Source organism: Lepisma saccharinum, chromosome 22, assembly GCF_977018435.1.
Source record: "Lepisma saccharinum chromosome 22, izLepSacc3.1, whole genome shotgun sequence".
In the NCBI taxonomy this organism is placed as follows: Eukaryota; Metazoa; Arthropoda; class Insecta; order Zygentoma; family Lepismatidae; genus Lepisma; species Lepisma saccharinum.
In genome coordinates this window covers 19099631-19112065 of record NC_139250.1, presented here as the reverse complement: position 1 = coordinate 19112065, position 12435 = coordinate 19099631, and the positions used below count along the sequence as shown (strand labels likewise).

General features: G+C 36.0%; 1 protein-coding gene across 2 annotated transcripts in view; it reads left to right on the top strand.

The window, feature by feature from the left end:
- Positions 1-12435, top strand: part of Sec71 (ADP ribosylation factor guanine nucleotide exchange factor Sec71) — a 115262-nt gene that overhangs the window by 9190 nt on the left and 93637 nt on the right. For both annotated transcript variants that reach the window (XM_083143739.1, XM_083143740.1), the window contains exons 5-7: positions 651-1008; positions 2353-2480; positions 8250-8392. In XM_083143739.1, the coding sequence (XP_082999865.1) occupies positions 651-1008; positions 2353-2480; positions 8250-8392 (629 nt within the window). The remainder of the gene's footprint in view (positions 1-650; positions 1009-2352; positions 2481-8249; positions 8393-12435) is intronic.

Genomic DNA, 12435 nt, shown 5'->3' with positions numbered 1-12435 from the left:
GAATTCGGCCCAAGTTCCTTTTGTTTTATTGCGATTTCATCATGCTACGAATGCAATTTTAACATGGTTCGATTTGATTTACTTCTGTTAACACATACTGCGGAGTTTTAGTGATTACTTAAGATTTTGTTATATATATACTTTTGTAGTTAGGTTAGGCAGGCCAGGTTTGGTTCTCTTAGCATTAAAATAAAGTTCCTATATACATTCTACTAAAGTTCTGATTTACTTCGACATTCATTCCCCCTAGTCTACGATATTTACTATCGCTTGTCCATGGGAAGTATGTATGCTCGCGTAAGGTAATTTTTAAGTTGTTTTTTTCAACATACATAACTTTTTCGAAATCCAGACAGTGCTCAGTACTTTAAGAAAGGTTCAAATTTCATGTGACAATGATTGCCAAAATTCTACGATGAAAATTCTACGATGATTAGTGTTCCTGCTAGGAGAACGAAAAAAAATCATAAAGCAAATCAGAACCGTTAACAAGAATACCACTTTATGTGAACAGGAGTGAACATATCTCCCATTTCTGAAGTACTGATGTTAATCCAGAAATTAGGAATTCAACAAAGCAAGGTACATGTTTCAACTTTGCCCCCTTTTTCTAACGTGCATAGTTATTAAATTTATTTATTTATTTTCAGGCAGAGGAGGTGAACAGAGTAAAGGAAAACCTTGAAAATATTCAACGAAGTCGAAGCGGTAGTAAATCATCGGCAAAGAGCACCTCAGATCAAGACCAAGGTGTTAATGATGGTGTTTCTACAGTGAAAAGACATGAACTAGTGCCTCCTGGTGAAATAATTCAATACGAAACTAGTGAAGATAGCAATGCTGCAAATAGTGAGAGTGAAGGTACTGTTGGTGTAGATCAGGTGCATGATAACATTCCAAATGGACCAATTCCTACGAATATACATGGCAGTGAGGAACAACAGGTGTCCAGTCCAAAAGAAGTTGTGCAAGTTATTCTGGATGGCATTGTGAATAGAGTGTTTGAAGGTATAGTGTGATTTATTTCTGGGCTAATTTTGCTGAAACATGTACGCATTGGTTGCCCCTTTAAAACTTGAACAAAAAGCCAAATTTGATTACCGTATTTACTCATGTATAATGCACACTTTTTTGCATAATTTTTGCACCCAAAAACTGTGGTGCGTATTATGCTTGGAATATTTTTTTCATGTTTACGAAACCTTATCATGTTATTGTTGTAAAGCTTGAATTCTGTAGTTTCTGAATATGGAAACAGTATTCCAATTAAAATGGAAATACTAATGTGCAATGCAGTTGAAAAAGGTCATCACAAAATGAAGGAACGTTCTCATTTTTGTGGTACTTTGGATGAAAGAAAAGATAAGGAGAAAGAAGATAATAATTAAAATGTATTACTGGACAAATAATATGACATATATGGAGTGTGTAAATGCCTTAATGAAAGAAATCTTGTTCTGCTAACTGCTAGTTTGAGGGTCCTGAATGGGCCTCTTATAAATGTTACGTGAGGCATGGAAAAAATATACATTTTTAAGTTTTTTTTAGAAAAATTAAAGAGAAAATGAGCAAAACCAGGCATAAAAGTCTAAAGGCCATTTCCCACGATTTTTCACTTTGTAATGTAATGTTCTGCAACACAAGAAAAGCAGTGCTGTTCTGGCAGAATTCGAGCATGCACCTCCCATCACATGGGACGTGTATCAGTGGTATTTGTAGGGCAAGAAATAACAGAAAATAACTTCCTGAGCACTGCAAATCCATAACGCAATTTTGATCTCCCTTTCTACTATTACAGAATAAATATGGTGGTTCAAGAGTGAAAGCTTTGGGATGCTGAAAACAGTGGAGGGAGACAGGGGAGGTGGCTTGGGTTGGTGACTTACTGTTTACACAAGAGGATATTTTCCTCTTGGTCCACGTAGCAACAGGTGACTCATTAAATGCAACAGCTTTACAACCTACAACTAAGAAAGCCATTTCTTGAACCTGGATTATACTGTGTATTATACACAAGATAAAATTTTTTGTCGCTTTTCCCAATCAAAAACCAGGGTGCGCATTATACACGAACGTGCATTATACACGGGTAAATACGGTATTTGTACAATTTGATTACACTGATTTTGTAAGTAGAATCCAAAATTTGCTGTTTCTTTTCAATAACTGAGTTATAAACATTAAATATTGAGTTTAATGTTCTTCATGGAACTTGTGATATTATATAGGATGAGTAGACTCTCGGTATCTTATCAGTGAATGTGGGTATTTTAATTGCATTAAAAAAGAAATCATACTGTATCATCTCTCTTATGAATATTAATTGTAATACATTTAATTTTGTCAAAACAGGATCAGATGTGGATGGCTGTGCGAATATAGAAAGTGGAGCTTCAACACCTCGGAGACCAGATTCACGGGGAGATTCAAACTTTTCAGGTCAGCCAGCTACACCAACCATGACTAGAGTTCCGTCACAGGTAATCTAGTTTCCATTCATTTATAATCTAATTGAATAGAGATATACTGATAAATATTTTTACAGCATTTTGTTGTTACTAAATTATCACAATGTCAGAATGTGCAGTTGCAATCGCCTCTGTTTCTGTAAGAACTCATTGCTGTTGGTCCAAGACATATGAGTTCAGATGGTAACACTGATGTTTTGAAAGAGATCATGGGATGAATTATTTTCATGTGCATCTGTAAAAATTCTGCCATGAATTCTTACTTACATGTTTGCATATCACTAGAGACACATATTTTTGGTAAATAAAAAAGCAAAATTTCGGTGCAAAAACAGTCAATTTCGGGTTAAAAAAGTGGCAAATAAAATTAAATTTTGCTGTTATAGCAGTGAAAAAGTGCCATATAAAATGACATTTTGGTTTTAAAAAATATGAATATAATCCCAAATTTGATTTAAAAACTGCACTATTACACAAAATAAACATATTCCTTCTAATAGCACATTGTCATTACCAGAATATTAAGTTTATTCCTGTATAAAGGGGGTCCATTTTTGCTTCTCAAATATTTACAGCAGAATTAATCAATTTTCTGTGAATTGCATAACACTCAGGATACTTCAGACTTCAGAAAGTGTCACGTCATTTCGCATTATTTCGTGACAAAACAGGGTAGGGAAATGCACCTCACACCTTTCATAAACATAAAAAATTAACATTAGAATGTGTTATTTCACATTTCATCTTTTCGTCAAAAACGAAATATGCATGCCTCTACATATCATTAATAAAAAATACTTAAAAAAATTGTGCTGGAGTTTTTTGTCTCATACTTCAAAATATAGTAGGCAAAAAATGCATTAAAGTTGTTTTTTGAAAAGGTCATTTTGAACAGGCCATATACTTTACCCACTCCTTTTGGGCAAGTTTTTTAGAAATCTTTTTTTATATATTTCTGATGAAGGGTACCAGTGTTTTAAAATATCTGTCTGAAGACTGTTTTAAAAAATGTATTTAATGCATATTTCGGGAATAAAAGATGTAGAAGCAAGGTAATATACTGACAGGAAGTACTCATTAAACTGTCCAAGCAAAGACCTCTTATCATGCATGAATGTAGCACACAAAAGGAGTGCTAAAATAACAGGAAGACTCAGCAAACACAAACAGTACTTCCCCCCCCTCTTCTGTTGATAAGCCAGGGGTATATGATGCAAAGTGCAAGTGCAATACATCAAGGTAAGGGTTTTAGATAAGAGGATTTTCCTTCTAGACTTTGAAGGGTGCAAAATGGCCATATGTGTCAACACACCCTAAAATTTTAATTCATTCATCCTACATCAACTGATCCATTCCCAGCAGAACTTAGCAGACAAGAATATCCAATCACCACAAACCAGGTTCATAGCTCACACTGATGGACACGAAAATTAAAGAAACATGTACCATTATACGCTTCCCACACAAACATTGAAAGTGAACATGCACACATATCTGCATCACTCTACCTAAAATTGCTTCATATTTACTGTTTGTGGAGTGAAATTTACCTCAAATTACCAGCATTTGTGGGGTCGAGTTTTTTCAGCCTTGTTATTTATTTAAATATCCTGTTACATCTCTTGGTGGACAGCGTATGCTCTTATCTGCTGTTAACTAGGAACAGAATGCCACAGAAAGAAGGACATTAATAGAGGCTAACAATGAAATTCAGCTGGAGTATTTTTGTCCCTTTTACCTGGTTTAACTGTCCCTCAGTTTTCTTTGTGGTGCTGCAAATGTCACAATTTGAATGTGTTACGGTGAAACCCTGGTTTTACGTTCCCCGGTTTTACATTTTCCTGTCTTATACTGTCCATCTTAGATAGTCGCAAGAGAGTAAAATGCTATAAAACTTTCCTGCATTTAAAGTTTTCACCTTGGCCCCCTGAAAAATGTAAAATCAAGATTCTGATGTATTTTGTTCTTAATTTTCCTGGTGATCAACATGTAAGTGCATACATAACCTTGACATACTTCCATAGAACATTTATATTCTCTACATAAGTATTTGAACAGATTTGAAATGTATTTAAATATGTAACAGTGAAACTAATGCAAAATGTGTAGGGTCCAAATACATGTTGATATTATGTCCATATTTAATAATTTAATTTTAAAGAAATGTTTCTTAAAAAAAATAAATCATCATATTCATTTTTTGTTATAGTGTAACAAACTTATGGCATTTGATTTAAAGGTATGAAACCATGTGAGTCTTTTGTGTGCTTTATAAATTAGAACAGACATGTTTAAAGTAGAATGTATATTTGCAAAAACAAAGAAAGTGCTAAGTTGAGTACCAAATATATAGTGTGTGAACAGTGGTTGTTTTAACAGAAGCAGATTTCTTCTTCTTATTCTATTAGATGCATGATTATGCAATCTAAAGAGTATATTTATATTCTTTGCAAGGTAGAACCACTTATGACTGATTTGGTTTATTTTACTTTGCTTTTCTGCCACTTTTGGCTAATCGCAAAGATGAATATGAGAGATGACATGATGACATTGATAGACATACACAAGGAACACCCATGACAAATGGGATTTGAACCTGGAACCCCTAGCATTGTAGCACGGTGTGCTAACTACTCTGCCACAGAGGTCGGTGGAGAATCACTTATATTAGATATTCTTGATATTGTTGTCAATATAGTAGTACATTGTAATCAAGGGGTCCTGGGTTCGATACTTGGTAGAGGTGCATTATGGTTTGGATCCCAATTTAACAAACTGTAGGTCCTGTCCCGATTAGCCTTACCGTGCATAAAGTGGACTTAAAACACAAACTCAATCAAGTAGTCCATGGTTAGTTGCCAATATGCCTTTCTGGAATTGGAAAATTTACTGGAAAGTATTTAATGATATTACCTTCGTATTTGAGATTGAATTCAGTACATTTCTGTGCATACGGATGCTTTGGTTTTCCAAGGATTTCAACCATCCATCATAGGGAAAAAAAACATTCCCTATGTTTGTACATATTGAAAGAACATTTTTTTTTGCAAATATACAGTAGTTAACTTAGCCTTTTCAGTCTATCTATCTATATATTTCATAGTCGAACGTGAATGATTTTGCATGGTACATGGCAGCATGTATTTTTATTTGTACATCCTACATGCAAAAATAGATTTCTTTTGCTCTGAAGTAATGACACCATATTTGTTTTCAGATTCTGCACATTCTGCTTGTGTGAATATTTTATGCAAAATTTATCCAGCAATGGTAGCATAGAGTCCAGCTTTGTATTTCATATATAGCATTCTGTTGATTGTGAGCTGCCAATGGATTTTGTTTGTGTGGGTGTATGTTGGGGAGGCTTGTATAAGTTAGGGATGGGCCAATATGAAATATGATATAAAATTTATAGATACCAATAACCAATATTCTACTGATCCAATATAATATTTTGAATGGTCCTTGAAAAATCTAAATGATTCATTCATCTCGGTGATAAATGTGTGTTAGCAGATGACTGCAATGCAAAAGAAGCTGCATATGTAGAGATTTACTTTCAAGAAAAGTAGGGCATGGAGATTGTATGTTTATATCCATAAAAATGTAACAAAATAGCAGAATATTGCACTAAGTTATAAGATATTTGTAGGTACATCGGATCGGTACAATTATTGGTAATTTTATCAATACACCGTATGCCTATGTTGGCTGATACCAATTAAGTTGTCCCATCCCTAGTATAAGTATGTAGTTTGATATGTAATTTGATAGCCTGGTGGTTAGAGAGAATAGTCTTAATTAGACCCCTAGATAGACCTCCTAAAATTTCTGTAGAAAAAAGTCACAGCACTGACCATGCCTAACTGGACACAAAATTATTTAACAGGCATTTGGCCCTTGAAAGTGCTGGACAACATTTATGCAGACTCCAAAAAATATAATTGATTAAATTTTAACCGTTAGCACTGGTATTGGTTGATACTGATACATCAATATTGTCTCATTCCTGGTTTTTTTATAATCAAGCCATAACAGGACTTATGCATCTCTCTTATCTATTATCAAATATTTATTTTTAAAGGTAAAAGGTAAAGTGTTCCCCCGTGCTTAGTACCATGCAATGAAGGCATATGGGGGTGTGGGGTAACGCCCCACACTTTCTTGATCCGGTCATACGTGGGGGTGATGTGATCAGCACCATGCCCGTGACCACCTTTACCCCCCAGGATTTCCCCACAGGTACCCATGTTATTCGATGCTGGGTGAGCGCCGGGGCCGCTTCCATCGTTAGAAAAGTTCCCGGATTTGAACCGGCCAGGGATCGAACCCGGGACCTTTAGCATGGTAGTCAAGACGCGTTACCGACTGAGCCACCGCTGCCACAAATATTTCTTTTTACATTATGTTTTGTATCATTGCTGTTCAGTTGTTATTGGGAGATATTATTGCATGTTAATGTTATCTAGATGTAAGCATAACGTATTAAATTATCAAACTAGATATGGCATGTGCATGTTTCTGAGTTATTCTTCTTTTACAGTAAATTACCTTGCTTATGAAACACATTTTAGGGATGAAAATTTATATTGCTACTCCTATGCAGGCTCCTTTATATTTACATTGCATGAATGTAATTGTAGAATTGTGGTAGGTAAGGTACAGCTGCAGTTTGCATACTGGCAAAATAGCATAATGGTTGTAGGTTTGATTCCCACTATCACAATAAACAGTAGATGATAAAATTGTCCAATGAAAAGAATGTAACAAAAACTAAACCGTGGTGAATGGTCAGTCAAGATTTCATGGTAATGAAGAAATATTTCTGGTAATTTTCAAGACATCTATGTTAAATAGGTTTAACACATTGATTGAAACATAGTACAGTATGTTCATACATATTGCGAAAATGTTTTCAACAAGTTATTTGTATTTGTTAAAGTTTTATTTTGTATTAGGTCTGAACCAATACCTCTTTAAACTGATACATTTACCATGACAATGCCAGTACTCTTATCGATATAAATGCCTCAACATAGTAACAATTAGATGTTCAGAATTTTTAATAATATGAAAATAAGTATTCTTGCAACTGTACCACACTAACCTACCAGCTTTCCGGGAAAACGATCAAAGAATAATGTAAGTGATACTTGGAATATTAAAATAAGTATGGTTTACTCCTTTGCGAAAAATTACCAACCTGAGATTGAAAACATGAGGATGGGCAAAAATGGTCATATATTTTAGTGAATTTATTTTATGTCAATCAAATGTGAATGGTAACAGTCATCAAAATCGATAGGCGAAGGATGTAATTTTTCGCAAAAGAAAAACTTATATATTTGTGCAGGAAGTTATTTGAACCATGTTTGTACTATAAATTTAAAGTATGATTTAATTATGAAATTCACTTTCACCACACAATATTGATGCAAAATTAAATAATAATAACACCAACTCAATCAATCAATCAATCAAGCATTTTGCATAATTTACACAAAAGTGTCACAGCTTGTTTGTGTGGACTCTGCAAGGTACTCCAGAAAAGCATCGTCCAGTATTGGTAACTAAGATGTGAATCAGTACCAATAATTTGGCATATAATGTGTTCAGCCCAAATTTTTATGCATTTTTATTGTGTAATACATCATTGAGCATGTTTAGGTTTAGCTATCAGAGTAGCTACTCTTCATAGGCAGATAATAGATTATAATAAGCATTGGAAGGTGTAGAGTGGGTGGAATTTAAATGATTTTGATGAATATATTTTTATTGTAGGAGAGCATGGATGTGTGTAATGAAGGCGACACAGCTGTAACAGCAAAGTTCACACATATACTTCAGAAAGATGCATTCCTAGTGTTTCGTGCTTTGTGTAAGTTGTCAATGAAGCCCCTGCCAGAAGGACAACCAGATCCTAGGTATGTTCGAATATATAGGTATTCAATGGAGTATGATGTCATTCATTCTTACAAGTGAGGTGATGTTGCCAGTAGGTACAAAATTGTTGAAATCATGAAAGTTAAAGGGCTATTCCACATATGTTTGCATTGGCTTCCACCATGGCATTGCTGTCACCTTGCAACTAAGGAAAATCAGGTTCAGGTTGTGGTAAGTCATTTATATACATACCCCTAACACTCCCCCAACACTTACAAAGGCCCAATGTATGGTAATTTTGTCTCTATGGTTCTAAATGTATCCTTGTTGATTTTTCTAATAGTGTGATTTATTGGCCCACAGCACCCGATCTTGATGATGTGGCTGCCACCTAAGCCTCCAAGCAGGCTAATTTTCTGTCGGGGTATTTTTCTGTAGACTTTGATGATCCCTCCTCTCCACAGGACAGTGGCTTTTTCTCATATTTATACTTGATGAGAATGAGTGCCTCTTCCGCCAGCTTCGGCGTTCCGAAGGTCTCCTTCTTTGCCAAAGTTGCCGTTGAGGTCTTCACCGTTACCCTGGCAAGGGGCCCTTACAAGGTGCTACCAGCTGGTGCCAGCTGGACCAATTTTTTTTAAAAAAGAGGTGTTACTCTTCCTGGTTCCTGATTCTTCCACCTCCTTTGCCGATGAGATGGCCATCCATCTTCTTCCGCCATTGGAGCCGTTGACCAGTAGGTTGCTTCTTAGTCTGGCTCTTCACTACTAGTGTGCCCAGCATGGGAGACCCTACCAGTAGCTATGCTACCGCTGGTATACCCTGGGGCACCGTGGATGCCTTACAGGGGCACGGCAAAATGTTCCAATATTTTCACTGCACGTATTCCAATGTATGTGCTTATTTAGTACTATTTATGTGTAAAATGTGTCTGAATTTGAAATATGTGTTAATTTTTTAACTTAAGGCAAGCAACCTAATCACTAGTGTCACATATTTGTGGTAAATAAAAAAGCAAAATTTCGGTACAGAAACAGTGTCTATTTCGGGTTCAAAAGTGGTAAATAAAATAAAATTTCGGTGTTATAGCGGTGAATAATCACATCAAAAGTGCTATATAAAATGACATTTTGGTTTTAAAATTGTGAATATAATCCTAAATTTGATTTAAAAACTGCACTTATTACACAAAATAAACTTATCCCTTCTAATAGCACATTTATGTAGTTACCAGAGTATTAAGTTCATTTCTGTGTAAAGGGGTCCATTTTTGCTTCTCAAATATTTACAGCAGAATTAATTAATTTTCCGTGAATTGCATAACTCACAGGATACTTCAGACTTCAGAAAGTGTTGCGTCTGTATATAAACAGTAAATTTTGTGTTTAAGAGTATATTTCGCATTTTGCAGTTCATTTCGCATTATTTCGTGACAAAACGGTAAAAAAATGCACCTCACATCTTTCAGAAACATGAGAAATTAACATTACAGCATGCTATTTCATATTTCGTGTTTTTGTCAAAAACGAAATTTGCATGCCTCTACCAATCACGCTAATTGAGCGTTGCAAGTGTTAGATAGGCCTGCATTCTGACTTGGGCACCGTGGAAAAAATCTTGAATCACTAAGGGTGCTGCAGAAAAATCTTGAAACACTAAGGGTGCCGTGAAACGAAAATGTTTGGGAACCCCTTGCCTAGTGGATGAAAGTATGCAAGCCCCACTAATAAATACAAGGTTATGGAACCACTAGGTGGGGAATTGTACCCTTACATCCTTCTAAATATGAACTCACTCTCCCTCCCAAGATGGAAAGTTGTAGATAAACCCTGGTTCTGGTGGAACACATTGCATGTTAATCAGAACCAATCCCGATTAGCCCATTGAACCTAATCCCATTAACTTAAATTGACTATAAAACTAGATACCAATATTAACATCAGTAGCATTTATTTTTTTAGTCATACATGTTCATAAATCCACATCGTACTCATCTCCACTCTCTTGTAACATTTGTGCTTGTCACATCATCTGAAAAAGTGATTTAAAACAAACTTTGTCAGATGTCTGCTGTTTACAGGTAAAACACATGATTGAACACTAGTAGAGAGAGAATTGTAGTAGCTAAGAAGATCGGCCCCCCTCAATGGGGAGAGTAGAAAGACTAAGGAGACTTGAAATTAGTATCATGGGGGGAAAAAATCACCCTGGCTTGCTTCATTAATTAATATACACAACATAAAGTCTGTCTTCATCGGTAGCTTTTGAGCATTCTTTGTATTCATTACTTCTTACAGTAAATGAGAAGCATTTCATGCATATCCTTTGCAGGAAGTCATTTTGCCCAGAAAAGTGCATTAACACCTTGAGCATCTCTTACTTGAAATGTCTACATGCTGAATTGTAATCCTGCAGCTGTTTTTGTACAGAAATTTTGCTTTTTTATTTACCAAAAATATGTGTTGCGTCGGTATAAAATGGTAAATTTCGTGTTTAAGAGTATATTTTGCATTTTGCAGTTCATTTCGCATTATTTCATGACAAAACAGGGTAGAAAAATGCACCTCACACCTTTCAGAAACATGAGAAATGAACATTAGAGCATGTTATTTCATATTTTGTGTTTTTGTCAAAAATGAAATTTACATGCCTCTAGTTATGTTGTTACTGCTTATGATCTATCAACTAATTTTCTCTCATATAACTGCAACAGGCTTTGCCATAAGAAAAGATTCAGCATTTTTTGATGTGCACTTTACAAAACCACACACTGTAAATTATACCTTCATCTTAACTCTTACACTGCTGAAAGCAACTTCAGTCAATTTTGTTCAATATGGGTAACTTATGAAAGTGACTGCAATCGATTTCATTCTTGTCCCTGCTGATATCAAACGAAGTCAATGCATCAGAAAGTCATTTTTCGGAACATGGCATTTAACGGTTTCCCAAAGAAATAATTTGCTTCGGTTCTGAATAAATGGAAAACCTGTATCATAGTGTGTACGTAAACAATAGCAGCACACACTGATCTCAAGGAGGTAAAAAGAGTTACTGGATGATATTGGCGTGCCCAGGATTTTTTTAAAAAATAATACTGGATCAAATGGAAGGGACATGACCCATACCAATCCACCATGTGCAAGCCACTGTATCCAACCAAGGGGGGACTCGCTCCTACGGTCCTTTGTTCAAAGAATATCAGTACTTTAGAATACTTCTTTACAAATTTATGCAAATCTGAAAATATCCCCCCCCCCCAAAAAAAAAACTAAGCAGAAAGAGCTGTATACAACAAAGTGGCATAATTTAGCACTATGATACAGGTTAGAAACAAATTATTGGATTGGTAAAATACAATGTTTGTTCTATAAATACGGTGTATAAATTGCTGGCATGTGGTGTAGTTGGTACTACTGGTTGACGGTCAGGTCAGTGAACCCCTAGGTATGTCAGTCATGGTTCGTGAAGCCGTGTGGTTGTCCAGACGTGCAGTTTGTGTGTACGCGTTGTGGGAATAAGGTGCAGTGCAGCGACGCTGTTATGGGTGAAATGGAGCAACGTACAAATGTGAAATTCTGCTTCAAACTTGGGAAAATGCCAAGGGAATATCACGACATGCTGCGCCAGGTGTATGGAAACAGTTCTTTATGGAAAAAGTGTGTGTACGAGTGGTACAAGCGCTTCCGTCAGGGTCACTGAAGCTGGAGAGATCATTCATAAAGAATAACTGCCAGAAAGCACGACATTGAACGTGGCCACATACGTGAACATTTTGGATTGCCTCCTGAAGATAATCAGACATGTATGCCCCCAGTATACCGAAAATGGATACTGGTATCTGCTGCACGATAACGCATGCCTCCATACCGCCATAACAGTGCAGCAGTTCCTGGCACGTAAGGAGATTGTTGTACAGTTACGGACAGTTCTGGGTTGTAACAACCCCGTTGACTTTCAATAGGATCATTACAACCCAGAAGTGTCTGACTGTACTTCATCACCCCCCCCCCCCCCCCTATTTACCAGATCAGGTCCCTGCCGATTATATCCTTTTCCCTCGCTTGAAGAAATACAACGGTTT